Source organism: Saccoglossus kowalevskii, chromosome 2 (assembly GCF_978046115.1).
Source record: "Saccoglossus kowalevskii chromosome 2, keSacKowa6.1, whole genome shotgun sequence".
Lineage (NCBI taxonomy): Eukaryota > Metazoa > Hemichordata > Enteropneusta > Harrimaniidae > Saccoglossus > Saccoglossus kowalevskii.
The window spans coordinates 25577749-25595957 of NC_140642.1; the positions used below are offsets into that span (position 1 = coordinate 25577749).

General features: G+C 33.9%; 1 protein-coding gene across 2 annotated transcripts in view; it reads right to left on the bottom strand.

Annotated features, from left to right (window-relative positions):
• Window positions 1-1070: 1070 nt before the first annotated feature.
• The window catches only part of LOC100371431 (apoptosis-resistant E3 ubiquitin protein ligase 1-like), a 44283-nt gene continuing 27144 nt past the window's right edge, over window positions 1071-18209 (bottom strand). For both annotated transcript variants that reach the window (XM_085493569.1, XM_085493563.1), the window contains exons 9-17: window positions 16052-16193; window positions 15271-15392; window positions 14554-14739; window positions 13216-13398; window positions 11892-12017; window positions 11446-11575; window positions 8169-8317; window positions 7258-7433; window positions 1071-5714 (exon numbers count right to left, since the gene is read on the bottom strand). In XM_085493569.1, the coding sequence (XP_085349695.1) occupies window positions 5612-5714; window positions 7258-7433; window positions 8169-8317; window positions 11446-11575; window positions 11892-12017; window positions 13216-13398; window positions 14554-14739; window positions 15271-15392; window positions 16052-16193 (1317 nt within the window). In that variant the 3' untranslated portion in view covers window positions 1071-5611. The remainder of the gene's footprint in view (window positions 5715-7257; window positions 7434-8168; window positions 8318-11445; window positions 11576-11891; window positions 12018-13215; window positions 13399-14553; window positions 14740-15270; window positions 15393-16051; window positions 16194-18209) is intronic.

Below are 18209 nucleotides of genomic sequence, written 5' to 3' on the forward strand. Positions count from 1 at the left end.
ACAAATCTGATATAAAAGATGTCAAACTACACTTAATACGATTCATCCTAGTTGTGAAGAAATACACTCTCATAATGGGAATATATGGAGAATTGGCTCAATTTCCAATAGATGTTTTTATCAAAAGACAAATGATCATGTACTATAACCGAGTAATGAGCATATTAAATAAACTTGTGCAAGAATCAGTATGATTTAAATAGGCAATTAAATAGTAAATAGTATTGCATAATCACTTCTCAATTAGATGAGATTAATGAAACACAATTAATCAATACAGAAATAATAATTACAACCACTGAACAAAGACAATTAACAACAAAAATATTCATCCTTCATTGAAACGAAGAAATACATAAATACTGCTAAAAATGTGTTGGGGAAAACACTGAGAGGATGTACAAAGAAAGGAAAAAAGTATTTGAAATAGAAAACCACTTCACTAATGCTGAAAATATCGATCTACACAAGTCAATCTATCAGTTGCATTTAAGTAACCAAGACTTCAAAATCGAAAGGAGACATACCAAGCCAAAATTACCAGTAGAAAAAAGGATCTGAAATTCCTGACCGAAGAATGAATTGGAAGATGACACAACATGCTCTTTTTACAGCCATCAGGGAATACAATATATGAAGAACCAAAGAACAATTAATAAATAAAAATTAATAAATTTATAACAATAGCCAATAATAATGCTATCTTGAATATAGCCACACCTCTCCATCAGCGTAGTATAATTCTCTTTTCATGTTTTTTTTTTTCCACCATTAGGATTCAATTTTTTTTATAGCTGTTCTAGTTTTTAGTTTCCGCTTGCATTTTCTGAAACATTTTTCACTGTTTGTAAGCTGAAGTTTTTTTGGTATGTGGTTGTATTTAGTCTTTATTTTCAATGTAACCATTTTAATTTCCCCAGTGAAATGTTAAGCATTTCAATAAAGATAACAGTATACATAGAAAAAACAGGATACGATTTTACCCCCCCATGGTATGACAGAAATTACTAAAACCATTTTGTACCTAAATATACTTGGTTAGGATAAATAAAAATAGCTTAACCGGTTCATTTTGTTATTTATCAATAACTTTATTGGCACACTGCATTGTTTTTAAAATAATATACACTGGACTAACAAATAATTCACAAATTAAAATAAAATAATATAATTGAAGTGTCTTGTTTACTACTGTTTTTAAACAAATTTAAACCTAGTTTAAATATATACAGTACATTGTACTTGCCAATGGTGAGAAATATTTACTACCAATGTGGCACATTATTTGAAAAAAAGCTTTGTCATTCAGCCTCGTCATTAACAAAATAAATGAACATAAATTGTTCAAGTCTTTAAATCAAGCAAGCTCCGACTGCACGTACGTACATGTATAATGTAAACTCCTAAAGGTACATGGAGGAAATCTTCATTCTTCGCAATACTAAAAAATAATGCACAGCCATTAGGCATGATATAAGTAAACTGCTACCACACAAGTCAACAACAAGTAACATTAATGTGACAGTAAAGTCAAAGATGTATTGTACAGTCCTTCATTTCAGATTACAGAAGATTAGAAGCAACCATTTCAAAGCCTGAACTACAAACGTTAAATAGCCTGAAAATGAACACAATCAAATCAAGTTGGCATTTTTCAGTGTAAACACAAATCAGTGAATATTACTAATCTACCAGTGAGTTCATTTCAGTTTCAATTGGATTCTTGGGTGAATGAAATTACTTGGGTTACTTGGGCAATTAAAGTGTTGACTTTGTACATTTTTTCATGCCAACAACACGGCCAAGCCAAGCTCATCAGTTTGTCGGGGCATGATAAATTCCCCATCAACTTCACCAGTTCATGCATGTATGCGCAGACACACAATCTATTAGGACATATATCATTCCCATTGTTTTATCGACAAAACAAGTATAATCACCTTTAGCGAGTGTTAAATTCATGGGGGTCAATAGTTTAAGACCATTTTAAAACGTTGTGAGAAAATGAACAAAGGTGTGGCAAACGTGACATACCGTATAGAATACAATTCAAGTAAATGAGTAAATCCCCTCAGGACAATATCCTGTTTGTACTATTATACCCTCATGTGAGGACAAAATCTCCTCAAAAATTGCTTAAGTGAAGTGGAAAAACATTTTTTTTGTAAACAAGTTTTTTTTTTTTATACAAAAAGAATGTTTCAATACTCCAACTAAATTATTGATAGCACAAATTTGTTCATTTGATACATCAATCAGTTAAAAATCATTTGTCATAATCAGTTTGCTAAAACAAGTTAGTACTCCATGATCAAAATATAGAAAAGACAACATAGTGCATGTTTACTGTACACATTATTTATAGAATTTAGGTTCTTTTGAGATGTGAAGAGATCCTTTAGGCGTAATAATACCTATTAAAATACCAGTAGTGGAATAGATGATTGATTTATTGGGTAAATTGTAAGGAATAACTGAGGGAGATTAAGTCCACACAGTATCATGAATACCGGTAGTATAAAGAATGGGAAAACGGAGAATAGAATTTTATAAACTTAACACATAGAAAATAACATCTGTTTAGTTGCACTTCATACAAACAGCATTCAACCTACTCTGTCCAATTTTTAAACGTTAACAAATACACATTTTCAGTATCTGAGTTTACACATGATTATTACATATTCAACATTAATAATAATCTAACATTGATGGCACTAAAGATTACATGATTGATAAAATTGTGAAATATTGCACCATAATAATATCGTTACATCGTAATGAAAATTTAACACTACAGATGCACACCTCTCATAACTGCATAGCAACCAAGTGAAACTTGCATACATACACCTCTGGTATTGCTGTACAACCAATGTTGTAAAAAAAAGTGAAACATTGCAATTTGAGTTCACAGACTCGTATTCAAAATAACGGTAAGCATATAATATATATTATTTTATTTCGATTTTATTTTAATAACAATTATCAAGTACTTTTGCCGAGTGTGTTGGGTAAAGATTATGCAAACCCAAACCAATAGCATATTTTTTGGAATTCCAGTATGTCATCATAATTGCAGTCACATTACTCACTGTCATCATAATTGCAGTCACATTGCTCACTGTCATCCTAATTGCAGTCACATTAGTCGCTGCCACCCTAATTGCAGTCAACCTAAATGCAGTCATATTACTCACTGTCGCATGACATCCTAATTGCAGCCATATTACTCACTGTCACATGACATCCTAATTGCAGTCATATTACTCAGTCACATGACATCCTAATAACAGTCATATTACTCACTGCCACATGACATCCTAATAGCAGTCATATTACTCACTGCCACATGACATCCTAATAGCAGTCATATTACTCATCGTCACATGACATCCTAATAGCAGTCATATTACTCACTGTCACATGACATCCTAATAGCAGTCATATTACTCACTGTCACATGACATCCTAATTGCAGTCATATTACTCATCGTCACATGACATCCTAATAGCAGTCATATTACTCACTGCCATATGACATCCTAATAGCAGTCATATTACTCACTGTCACATGACATCCTAATAGCAGTCATATTACTCACTGTCACATGACATCCTAATTGCAGTCATATTACTCACTGTCACATGACATCCTAATAGCAGTCATATTACTCACTGTCGCATGACATCCTAATTGCAGTCATATTACTCACTGTCACATGACATCCTAATAGTCATATTACTCGCCGTCACATGACATCCTAATAGCAGTCATATTACTCACTGCCACATGACATCCTAATAGCAGTCATATTACTCACTGCCACATGACATCCTAATTGCAGTCATATTACTCACTGTCACATGACATCCTAATAGCAGTCATATTACTCATCGTCACATGACATCCTAATAGCAGTCATATTACTCATCGTCACATGACATCCTAATAGCAGTCATATTACTCACTGTCACATGACATCCTAATAGCAGTCATATTACTCACTGTCACATGACATCCTAATTGCAGTCATATTACTCGCCGTCACATGACATCCTAATAGCAGTCATATTACTCACTGTCACATGACATCCTAATAGCAGTCATATTACTCACTGTCACATGACATCCTAATTGCAGTCATATTACTCACTGTCACATGACATCCTAATTGCAGTCATATTACTCGCCGTCACATAACATCCTAATAGCAGTCATATTACTCACTGTCACATGACATCCTAATAGCAGTCATATTACTCACTGTCACATGACATCCTAATTGCAGTCATATTACTCGCCGTCAAATGACATCCTAATAGCAGTCATATTACTCACTGTCACATGACATCCTAATAGCAGTCATATTACTCACTGTCACATGACATCCTAATAGCAGTCATATTACTCGCCGTCACATGACATCCTAATAGCAGTCATATTACTCACTGTCACATGACATCCTAATTGCAGTCATATTACTCGCCGTCACATGACATCCTAATTGCAGTCATATTACTCGCCGTCACATGACATCCTAATTGTAGTCACTCTACTCACTGTCACATGTCAACTCTACTCACTGTCATATGTCACCTTTTTTGATTCCAATTAATCTTTGATATCTGATATAATTTATTAGATAACATTTATCTTGGAAATACACTTTCTTTCTTTGTTCATTTAAAAATATGACCAAAGTATATATATTGGCAATGACATATTTTGTTTCATTGAAAAATGCAAAACATTGAAAAACATAATACTTTTGCACCAACATTTTGGCACTAAAAAATCAATTTAATTCTCTTTGATGTTACTTTAGCTTCCAAAGTAAGTATTTTATTAGATTTAAAAGTTATTAAAATAAATCACATTATTCTTCACACATGAAAATATGACAGAACAAAGAAAGTGCAATGATTGTATCAGGAAAAGATGAAATTTAGGTTGAATAAAGTTGTTACCGGTAATAGGTAATTCTGTACAGCCTCTGCAGGTACAGAAATGTTGAGGACGCTTGACTAACTTAGAAATATACAATTTATGAAATTGATTATCTGTGCTGCCAATCAAAGTTTTCTTAAAATCAGAATGAATACATGAATACATCTGTTAGTTCAGTCATGCAAGTGTGCATGGGGTATTGTGCAATTGTCTCAGACCGACTTACAGATCCAACTGATATGATTATGACTTCAAAGAGACCAACATAAGCACACCAACTATTGTTTCATGAATAAAAGGACGCACAGATAATCAAACAGACTAACTTTAATCACATTTTGTTATATACTATTGCTCTAGAATATTTGTGGTCTCCCTGAGCCATCAACACTGCTGTCTTTGTAGAATGTACACTGCTGCGTAAAAAGGTCTTTCATATGTTAATACATGCACTTGTTTGGAAATCAATGAACTTCACCAGTTATATATACACAATAGGCAGTGCACTTAGTAGCTATGCTGGGGGCAACAAATACACAGAGAATAGATGTGATTCGATAAAATTGTAAATATACTGTAACCATGCCAGAGCTGGTCAAAACAGAGTACAACCAGCATATGTGTCATCACACCATACTGGAATGACATCAGTGGGTAACGTCACACTAGACCAAAACCTTCAGACCCTTCATTGATGGCAACTAATAACGCTTTCTGCATTTGTTCAATACTGTCATAACTGGGTAGGCACAATTGGTTGAAACTGAAAAAGAGATTCAGCGTTAGAATTCATTTATCAGAAATATCATTAGGTTTGTTTTTAAAGCACCTCAAAATTAAAACAGCACACCAATTCTCATCACTAATCCTTCTTCTATTTCACTTACTATCTAGGAAGAGTAATGTAGGTAGGCGATGCACTGATAAGAAATCTAAGAGACAGATTTCACTTACCATGTATATGCAGTAGGCAGAGTACTGTAGGTGGGTGATGCACTGATTTGAAATCTAAGACAGATTTCACTTACCATGTATGTGAAGTATGCAGAGTACAATAGGTAGGCGATGCACTGATAAGAAATCTAAGACAGATTTCACTTACCATGTATGTGAAGTAGGCAGAGTACAATAGGTAGGCGATGCACTGATAAGAAATCTAAGACAGATTTCACTTACCATGTATGTGAAGTCGGCAGAGTACAATAGGTAGGCAATGCACTGATAAGGAATCTAAGAGACAGATTTCACTTACCATGTATGTGAAGTAGGTAGAATACAATAGGTAGGCGATGCACTGATAAGAAATCTAAGAGACAGATTTCACTTACCATGTATGTGAAGTAGGCAGAGTACAATAGGTAGGCAATGCACTGATAAGAAATCTAAGAGACAGATTTCACTTACCATGTATGTGCAGTAGGCAAAGTACCGTAGGTGGGTGATGCACTGATAAGAAATCTAAGAGACAGATTTCACTTACCATGTATGTGAAGTAGGCAGAGTACAATAGGTAGGCGATGCACTGATAAGAAATCTAAGAGACAGATTTCACTTACCATGTATGTGCAGTAGGCAGAGTACCATAGGTGGGTGATGCACTGATTTGAAATCTAAGACAGATTTCACTTACCATGTATGTGCAGTAGGCAAAGTACCACAGGTGGGTGTTGCACTGATTTGAAATCTAAGACAGATTTCACTTACTATGTATGTGCAGTAGGCAGAGTACTGTAGGTGGGTGTTGCACTGATTTGAAATCTAAGAGACAGATTTCACTTACCATGTATGTGCAGTAGGCAGAGTACCGTAGGTGGGTGATGCACTGATTTGAAATCTAAGAGACAGATTTCACTTACCATGTATGTGCAGTAGGCAAAGTACCACAGGTGGGTGTTGCACTGATTTGAAATCTAAGACAGATTTCACTTACCATGTATGTGCAGTAGGCAGAGTACTGTAGGTGGGTGTTGCACTGATTTGAAATCTAAGAGACAGATTTCACTTACCATGTATGTGCAGTAGGCAGAGTACCGTAGGTGGGTGATGCACTGATTTGAAATCTAAGAGACAGATTTTACTTACCATGTATGTGCAGTAGGCAGAGTACCATAGGTAGGTGATGCACTAATAAGAAATCTAAGAGACAGATTTCACTTACCATGTATGTGCAGTAGGCAGAGTACCATAAGTAGGTGATGCACTAATAAGAAATCTAAGACAGATTTCACTTACCATGTATGTGCAGTAGGCAGAGTACAATAGGTAGGTGATGCACTAATAAGAAATCTAAGACAGATTTCACTTACCATGTATGTGCAGTAGGCAGAGTACAATAGGTGGGTGATGCACTGATTTGAAATCTTGGAGACAGGTCAGAGAAACCACCTGGTGGTAGCTGGGAACATCCTGTCGTAAACTGTAACAGCCTTGCCATCTCTTCTTGGGTAAAACTGGCAACTATGGTCCAAAACCAACCAATGATCTACATGAAAAATGACAAAACAAAAACATGTCAAAACTGAACAATGAATATCACCTACCGGAAAGCTAAAATCACATCTATGTTTTTAGAAAATTATTCCAATTATTTATTGTGTTCAGATAAAACAGGCTTCGCTGTACATTTATACTAATGCTTTAAGATGTTCTGATTAAAGAGGTTTTACTCTTATGTTCACACAAAATACTTTATAGAGTTCAGATTAAACAGGTTTCATAATAATCAATCTAAAAACATTTATATGAATTAATGGGACCAGAAAAAGAAATTTGACAGTTTAAAATTGTACACATTCAAGTAGATTACTTTCATAGTAACATGCTGTAAATATATAGTAAACTATATTTACAATAATTCTATGTGAAACATGAGTACTGTATTTGGTTTATTAGGAGCAAATCTCCAATAGAAGTGCATATAAACCCAAACATAACATTTATTGTATATTGTATTTGTTGTATTCAAATATGACTTATTTTGAACAAAGAAACACCTCTGTGAGTTATGCACTACTTATAGAGCAAATTGTACCCACAGTTGTATATCACTATAATAAATCACAATCTGAAGAAGACTGGATAAAATTACTTGTCGAGTTACTGTAATTACAAATAAAAATAAGTTTACACTGCAGTCAACAACAACAACAACATCAACAATGATGAGCAGACACATTTCCCTGCATCTATTATATGAGCAAAGTAAACATAAACATACCTTTCTGAAGTTATAACCACCGCCAGAATTAATGACACAATTCCTTTTGAAGTCATCCAAGTCAAATGAACTACTGCCACACATCAGCAATTCCAATTCATTCTCATCAAATATGCTTAAAAGATGATCTGGTATGATGTCATTTAATCCTAGGTGAAATAAAATACCATCTTTGCTTTATTAGAAGCACATTGCTAATAGATTCAAACATTAACAAAATTGCATTTATTGTATGTAAGAGTAATGCTATTGAAATGTATCTTATTTTGACCTTAGAAACACTTCTATGTACAAATGGTAATAAAGTGACCATATTGGGATGTAAACTGATGTTATTATATACTGTAAAGCGTTTAAATTTCGCGAGCTTCGCGAGTTACCAAAACTTGCGAAATTAGTCTTCGCGAATAATTACCAAGCTAAGGGGCTAATGGTATTACATGGCTTCACATCACGCATGACAGGGACAATGAACAAAATGGCCGTCTCTGTGAAAAACAATAACAAACACGCCAGAGATAAAGTTACTAGTAATTTTATTTTAATAAATAAATACTACTAATAAATAAATATTAATAATGACAAAGAAATAAAATTACAGATATGATCAAATACTTGTAGTGTCTTGTTGTGTTATTGCACATAGCAGTAAACTACAAATGTCAGTTCAAAATAATAATAAATTTACAATTTAGCTGTTCAAAATGTACCAGTATGTTATTGTCACAAAAATGTTCAAACCTGAATATTGTCAATGGTTTCCTTGATGGACGATTTGAACAAATCCATCCATGATGAGTTCATGATTGTCTCGCAAACTGTCATAGACGCGTAGTAGCCAATGTGCATGTAGGGGCTTCATAATAGACAGCCACAAATCAACATTAACTTGCCCGATATCTTCTCCACGTTCTAAGGCTGCCACTACTTTGCTAGCATACCATGCATTAAATTCCTCCTTCAAGCATTCTTTAAATTTGCTGTTGAATGAGAGGTCCAGAGATTGCAGCTCCGACGTACAACAAGGAGGAACAAATACTGGTATCACACCACCATCGCAGAGTTTCTGCAAAAAACCACAACCGCTCGGAACGTTTCCTGGATAATAAAAATGACCTAAAGTGAGATTGGCATAGTTAGTCAGTCGCCGGTAAATTCCCCTACTACTCATATAATAACACTGTATATGAGTAGTAGGGGAATTTACCGGCGACTGACTAACTATGCCGATCCCACTTTAGCTCATTTTTTATTATCCAGGAAATGTTCCGAGCGCCTGTGCAAAAAACTCTCGCTTTGGTGTGCTCGAAAAACATTGAATATCACCAAAGATTTTTGTTCAGCTGGCAGGCTAAGTTGATTACGGATTTTCTAGATGTATGGAAGGTGAACACTGTCGGCATAACGTGGTTAGCGGTGTGGTAAATGTCTCACTCGGCGGGAAAATTAAAGTTCGGATGACATTGACTGGTTTTCCCCTTATACAGCACTTGTGGTGGCAACAAGTTTCCGGCCATGGAAACACCAAATAGCACGGTGATTTCCCGCTTATCCTCTAACCCAATAATCAGGACTTGTTTGTCTCCTTCTTGGGCCAATGTCCATGAGCTCACAGGTACGATATGGACTCCAGTTTGATCAAAATTGATTACTAATTCGGCAGGTATTGCTTCGTTTGACACGGCTTCTGTAATGCATTCTAAGAATGACGGCTTAAGTTTGCCAAAATTTACTGGCAATTTTCTAGCCGCCTTTGTGCCCTTCCTTTTAACGAATCCCATACGACGAAGCAATGATTCTGACCATGTTAGTGTAAGTTGGATAGGTCCCCATTGATCTTGTAGAAGTGCATGGTTGTTCTGTAACACAATACCACGTGCAGCGGCCACAATGATATTTCTGTTCATGATACCACCAGCGTCTCTTAGTCCTTTTACGAACCGCTGAACTCTTAAATCGAGTTCGCCCAACAGAAGTGGTCGGCCCCGTTTTGCATGTGGCATGCTAGTTACGGGCTGCTTTGACTTTCGAAGTTCTTTTAAGTACGAATCTTTCATGGACTGAACTGTACTTTCGTTGACCTTTTTAGCCAAGACCACTGTAAAATGGCGGGCTGCTTTTGAGTTGCCATTTTCAGCTGCGTATTTGCTGATCTTCGCACGAAGTTCGGGACTGTAAAATTCATAGTGTCCACGTTTTCGCTTTTGACCACGCGGTCCAAGAGCTTCTAAAACTGGAGTTACTTCTTCATTTGCTCGTGTGGTTTCTTCAGCATTGTCGGTTCTTTTTGGATCAGGAAGCCCGGGCTTGGTTTGACCATCAGGATTTCGAATAACAAATCGCCACATTGTAAATGCTTGGAAGAGAAGAGTGCAGTGAGTATATCGTTTGGTTGTAACACGACAAGTGATGATCCATCCCAAAATCATGGCTTTTTAAGCAGATTTTTCATTTGACGGTGCCGATTTTGTCTGCAGTATTATTATTGAAACAATGGGAAAAAAAACGAGACACCTTCAACGTGTGAAATAGGAACGTTTTAGTGGATGGCCCCAGTACTGTTTTTCGTGACACGTTGTGATTAATCAGTATGGACATGTCTAGAGTTTCTCAAAGTGTGAATTTTTTAAGTGGTTTGGTGGAGACAACCCACCATTAAAAAAACTTAAGACACAGAGGGGATTATACACGAATTAACCCAGTATTACGCTTTGGTTGAAGGCGTGTAAGGCATTCGGTTGCATCTTTGTTTACATGAAACTTCATTGTTTCACGAATGGAACACCACACGAATAGAAAAACTTGTATTGAAAATTTAAAACAAAGAAAGCAAAATCGCGAACATTAGTCGTCGCAAATGTGCTCGAATTTACAAACTCGCAAAAATTTCTAGCCGTGAAATTTAAGCGGTTTACAGTATGATCACTAATGATTATACAGGTGTTGTTGCTAGAAAAATTATGAATGATGCTATAATGATGAATTGATTGAGGAAATATCAGGTTTCCATGGACACTGTCAAGGCTTCTAAAGTACCGGTAAAACAGATCTTTGTATACTAAACAATGTTGACGTTTTGTAAAAATTAGGTTTTTTACATGATTGCTAGAGACATAATTAGGTTGCTGGGGGACATAATTTTGGTTGCTGGCGACATAAATCTGGTTGCTAGGGGCATACCCACAAGAAACTAGCCAAGAGAATTTGCTTTTTTACCCACAAGCTCTGACAGAGGGTCAACATGAGAAGAAAAAAATGACTAGATTGATATTCCTACCTTTCAAAAAGTGTTCAATTTCATCTGAGACACTATTAGTAAATTTATAGTGTGCCAGCATGTTTAAATATCGCATCTTGTTTTGATTGGTTACAGGAATATTAGATCCATCTGGCAACAGTTCAACAATCTAAAAGTAAGAAAAATATGGAATTTTATTTTGCATTTTAAGTAGTGTTACCTTCACCCCCTGTCACCACATCTAGAGTTCCAATTACCTTGGAAACATTGTTTGGGGGAAAGTCAAAATTTAGTTGGAATGAAAATCAAGTCATAAAAAGGTTACTGTACTAAACAATGTCTATTAGACAAGGAACACTGTAGATGAGTTTAATAGAACCATTACATGCGTCAATGTTACATACCAATAGGATTTCGACCACACCAGAAAATATGGTTAATCATGATTTCAAATAATGATAGTATAGGAGTGATTATTAGTTTACCTTTTCAACTTCACCAAGTGAGTTATATTCTTCTTCAGCAAACACCAAATCTAAGTTGTCTACGTCATTTTCTTCAATGTATTTGATTTTGGTAACATAGGTATCAGGATCATCAGTTTCAAAATACTGAGACAAAAATATATTTTATTATTGTATTCAGATATGTATGGGAATCATATAGATAATAAGCTTATTATTGAGTGTAAACAACAGTTGTGGTTAGTATTTTGTGAACACAAAAGGTGTGTCACAGATATGACTCTGGAACAGCATTCGTTAATACATTCATCAAGGTCCTATCGTATTAAATGTATCAGGTAGGTGCCAAATTTGAATGAAATTTGCCCATGTACAACTGAGATTAAGTTCCGGAATAGTAGAAATGAATGATTTTGATGAATTGTTAGCACTGAAATGGCCACCATCTTGAAACAAATGCATGTGCATATATTAATATGATGTGTGAGTGAGTTTGGGAATTTTGAATGTAATTGGCCTCGGCAAGCCTAAGACATAGCTACAAATAGATACACATGAAACAGTCCCTGTGTTGAATCAGAGACTAATAATCACGTATTGCCTTTACAATCATAGAAAATACTGGCAATAAATTAAACCCAGTGATCATTTTCCTTTTTTTTACAGTCTCAACATGTTCCTAATCAGTAGATTGAATTAAGACTGATCAATGTAGTTCCCATCACAAGTAATTGAATCCATTGATGCAAGACAATTTTTTATAAAAAAAACACTTTATATCTTTGATGTTTCAATATAAGGCAAAAATCTGAAAAAAAAAATAATTCTGAAAAATGTTTGTTCTTGGCATGATTTAAATTCCAGAGAAAAGTTTCAATTTGATTGTGTTGAAAGTGAAATTTTAGCTCCATAATCAGGCCAATTTTTTTTCTCAAACACAACACCTATTTTGTTTTTGCCTACATAGGGCAAAAACACAAGATTTTTTAATGGATTTGTTAAAAAGTATTGGATAATCTTAATAATTAATGGTTTAGCAGTAATGCAGAAGTGTTTATCTTTGGGTGTATTTCAATTACTGTAAAATATTTTTTTTTGCTTGGAATTAATTTTTGCTTAAAGGAATGATTCAGTGAAAATAAAATCCAACGAATATACTTTTTTTCGTAAATTTTACATTTAACTGATCAAAAATCAGTGAAAAAAAAAATCCATACATAACACCCAAAAAGTGAAAATTAATTCCAGCTAAAATAAAGTATTTCACAGTATCTGATTTCATATACATATATATTTGTCAGCACATTCGCATATAAAACACATGTAGTAAGGATGAATGACCTACCCTGTAGTTAACTCTAAGTCCAATTAACTGTGCTAAGAATGATCTAGTGAATCTGGCTTTCACTAACTGTCTGTATCCAAGTCCCATTGCAGATTCATACAAACATTTACCCACTATCTTGCCTGCAAACTCAAAGTACTTCTGTTTTGCTAGATGATGTGGTCTATTAGGGTTTGGATGCACCTAGAAAACACACACAGAGTAGCTTTTAACATATATAATTATTATTATTATTCACAGACCACAATGAAAACACACTAAATATATTGTCTATTTTTTAATACTTCTAGATATCAAAATGTACCTTGTATTAAGACACTTTATATCATTTTTTCAACATATGTGACTGAGCAAAATTTTTATATTGAGATATATCATTGCCATAGAAACAATGTTAAAAAGCCATAAAACAAAACATGCTATTTTCACTGTACTTTATTGATCATTTTCTCTGAACTGAGTATATTTTTATTTCACTTTCTTAATTTTTGTAATCATGATACATCAATCATATTTCATTCTACTTTAACACATTTGGCATGCTGTAATGCTACTACTGGACAATTTTGAATGATAGATGCATGTGAAAATAAGAAATCCATATAATCACGCAGTATGGAAATTTCAAATTACAAGATTACAACAAATCAATCGGCATGCTGTAATGCTACTACTGGACAATTTTGAATGATAGATGCATGTGAAAATAAGAAATCCATATAATCACGCAGTATGGAAATTTCAAATTACAAGATTACAACAAATCAATCGGCATGCTGTAATGCTACTACTGGACAATTTTGAATGATAGATGCATGTGGAAATAAGAAATCCATATAATCACGCAGTATGGAATTTTCAAATTACAAGATTACAACAGATCAATCGGCATGCTGTAATGCTACTACTGGACAATTTTGAATGATAGATGCATGTGGAAATAAGAAATTCATATAATCACGCAGTATGGCAATTTCAAATTACAAGATTACAACAGATGAATTGACATGCCGTAATGCTACTACTGGACAATTTTGAATGATAGATGCATGTGGAAATAAGAAATCCATATAATCACGCAGTATGGCAATTTCAAATTACAAGATTACAACAGATCAATTGGCATGCTGTAATGCTACTACTGGACAATTTTGAATGATAGATGCATGTGGAAATAAGAAATCCATATAATCACGCAGTATGGAAATTTCAAATTACAAGATTACAACAGAATCTTATCACATATCAACATAATACATAACCTTTGGTCATGCGAGAACAATCCGACGTAAACACATTTTTCAAGTGTATCTGCTAATGATGTGAATAAAAACTTACTAGTCCCTGGTTGTCTTCTTTAAATCTAGTAAATAAATGATTTTCTGGAGAAAACAAAGCCAAACACAAAATTTCAAACCATTCTCTTCTAACTCCACCCCAATCAAGTCCTTCTTCTCCAACAAATGTTATCTCCATGTGTTTGCACCAATCAGAAGTTGTGAAATACTTGGTAGCCTTCATAGACTGAAAGGAAAAAAAAACGATAAAACAATGCTTGAGAAAGGACAGACTATAGTTTCATAAATTGGTAAGATTACAGTTCCTACATTTCAGACACTAAAAATATAGCTTGTGTAGATGTTCTAATAAAAGCCACATTCTCGCTTTTACATTGTACTATTTTAATAGAAGCTGCAGCTTCTAATACATATTTTGCAGTAGTTTTGTCTGGAAAAAAGAACAATTAAAGGCAAATTTTTTTTAAACCATTACATTTTTGTTACTAGAAGAGTACAGTAATTCATACTGTAGTTTGAAAGAATTTGTGAAGATAAAATTTCGCCAAACTCACTATGACTCCCTAGGACCCGAGAAAAATATTCAAAGTGATTCACTAAGACAGGAGAGAAATGTTCACTATGACTCCCTAGGTCACCGGAAAAATGTTCACTGTTACTCTTTAGGACCCCCAAAGAAATATTAATTAACTCTGCCTGCGGCATCATTTCATTTTATGATGAGAATTGAGAATGAAGGAGAATATACAAAACTCACACTTTCTAAAATTTCAGATCTTTTGATTGTCAAGTTCATCTTTGAGCGATTTCTTCTAGTGTGAATTTGTCTCACTTCACGAAAGAAAAAATCCTGCTTATCATGAAAGGTTTCCGATCCACCTAGAACAGAATCAAATATTAGTAAATCATATTTGCTCTCCTACCGTAGTAGCATATGCACTTATGTAAATGAAAAGGTCAAACTAGGTCAAATTTTAATGATCAAGTAACAATAAATACAATTTTATTACAGATGTACTTATAATACAGCAAATATGGTAATATGAATTACTTTATGTTAGTTAGTTTCCTGCTTGAAACTGCAATAGACCTTGGACATGTAGATCTTGTTGAGAGTGAGAGTCACCATTGTTACATAGGTGAGGAAAACCATGGACGCGACTGAAGGGGAGAATGGAAAGCTATTTAAGGGAAAAAAACAAGTTATGTGCCACTCTTGCTCTCAATAACATCTGGACGGCCATTTTTCATCTACAGTCTAACATGTTGACAAAATATATAGTTACTTTCCAGATTTGCTTCTTCACTCAATTAGTGTTCTATTCTCTGTTGTCAATATGTCCACCATTTTAAGTACCATGGTTACTTAGGTCAGGAGAGAATAGAATGATATTTGAGGAGTCATGTGCCACTCTCGCTTTCAATGAGATCTGGGCGGCCATTTTTGGTCTAAGGTCTATAATGGTTGACAAGCATAATGTGAAGGTGGAAATATTTTTTACTAATTGAAGTATTGACTGTAAGTAAAACTGACTTACCAATATTTTTGAGAAGGAACTGAGTAAACGTTGCAGCCAATATATCCCTCTCCTTGCTAGCCAATTCTAATTGTGGCTGTGAACCATCATCAATTGTGAACATAGGATGCCCAGATTCGTTGTTTACTCCAAAAAATTGAAACTGTAGAGGATAATAATAGAGTTTTCATTTTATATTCATCATGGTGATTCGTCAAAATATAGTCATGAGGTATGGTAATAAAACAAAGGATAATAATGAAAATCTAGTGACTTGGAGGATTTCCTTATTTTTTCATGACAGTGTTTACAAAAACACAAAATGAAAGGTAAAGTAGTTCTAACATATGTTGTACTTATTTATTCGGTATAATAAAACATATACTGGTTCACTTTTAACAACATGAAGAGGAATAATAACCTTGGCTGTACCTCAGTCAATAATTTAATTCTATTTCAGGTCATTAAAACTCAATATTAACAATCCCTTCGGTAACTACCTGTTTAATATTTGTAAAATTAACAAGCCATGACATACTTAAACCATTTTCACTGCTATAAATATGATTATTTGAGACAAAATTTCTTGAAAATCATAGTAACACTTTGTATTAAAGCCACACTGCCACTCAAATTTCACACATCTGCAAATTCGATCGTTTTTTTTTTCTCGCTAGATGGTCTTTATGGCTGTAAAGTGAAAAACATGGTCATAACTAGTAATTTATTATCACAAATGCCTTGAATTATGAATAATTATTTTTTTTATATACTAGTTTGCCTGTAAATATTCAACAGATTTTAGCAGCTTTCTGAAAACTGGTTTCTATTTAAACATTCATACATTGTAGTTACGCGAGTTTCACACATGCAGTTATATGCAAATTATTTTTGTTTATATTTTATATGTAGCTCCTTGCTGATAGAAATTTGATGCAATAATTTGACTGTTAAAGAGAAGTGATGTGATTTGTGATGACAAAAATATTTTAAATGACAACAAAGTTAATACTGTAATTTTCTATCTCCTGGTGTCATTTTTATTTTGTGCCTTTCATTTTCTCAGCAGGCTTTTAATATAATAAATGCAATTTTTTATTAGAGATAGACTTCTAGCAGTAGTCATTAAATATTTAATACTTCTAGATATTAAAAAATACCTTGTAAGAAAGTATACTGTGGAATACTTTATTTTCGCTGGAATTTATTTTCGCTGAAAAGGCTTTTTGGGCGTTTTGCTTGGAATTTATTTTCACTGATTTTTGATGAGATTAATGTAAAATATAGGAAAAAATGTATATTCACCGGATTTTATTTTCACGGAATCATCTCTTCAGCGAAAATAGCGAAAATAAAGTCTTCTACAGTATATCTTTTTTTCCACCATATGTCATCAAGCAAAATTTTGAGATATTGTGACACAACATGCAATTTTCAATTTTGTTTATCGATTTTCTCTAAACCAAATATGGCCATCCATATTTTTATTCTATTTTTTTCATCTTTGTGACATGAAATATCAAATATGTAAAAATGAAGCAAATAACAATAATTTTTACTTCTGTGCAGCATTCTATCTTAACAAAGTTAATGAAATAACATACTGTAGAATACTTTATTTCACTTGGAATTAATTTTCGCTATTTTCGCTGAAGGAATATATTTCACATGCAACTCATTAAAAATCAGTGAAAATAAATTCTGTACAAAACAGCCAAAAGGCATTTTCAGTATTTTACAGTAGATCATGTATCTCATGCAGTACCATAGAGGGCGCTATTCAATATATATCACCTTGATGACACAGACATACCCGGTATATCATTACTTTTCTTAATTGAAATGTGTGCATATTTTACTTGTATATGCGAATTGCCAAGATATGTTGTTAATACATAATATTTGACCCAAACAAAAGGTTGACAAAAGGTAACAGTTAAACTGACACATCATCCAAACACATGTTAGATTTTAATAAAAATTAATATGTAAATTTTGATATTAAGCTTTTTAGTTTGCACATAGGTTTGTATTGGAGAGATAATTGACATATGGTAAACTGGTAAAAATCGCTTGCATGATCATGTTGATTTATTCAAATAATACCCAATTTCATTTGACACAGAAATAGCTAATGATATCACTGTTCGACACAAACACAGATAAAAGGGAGCTTGGT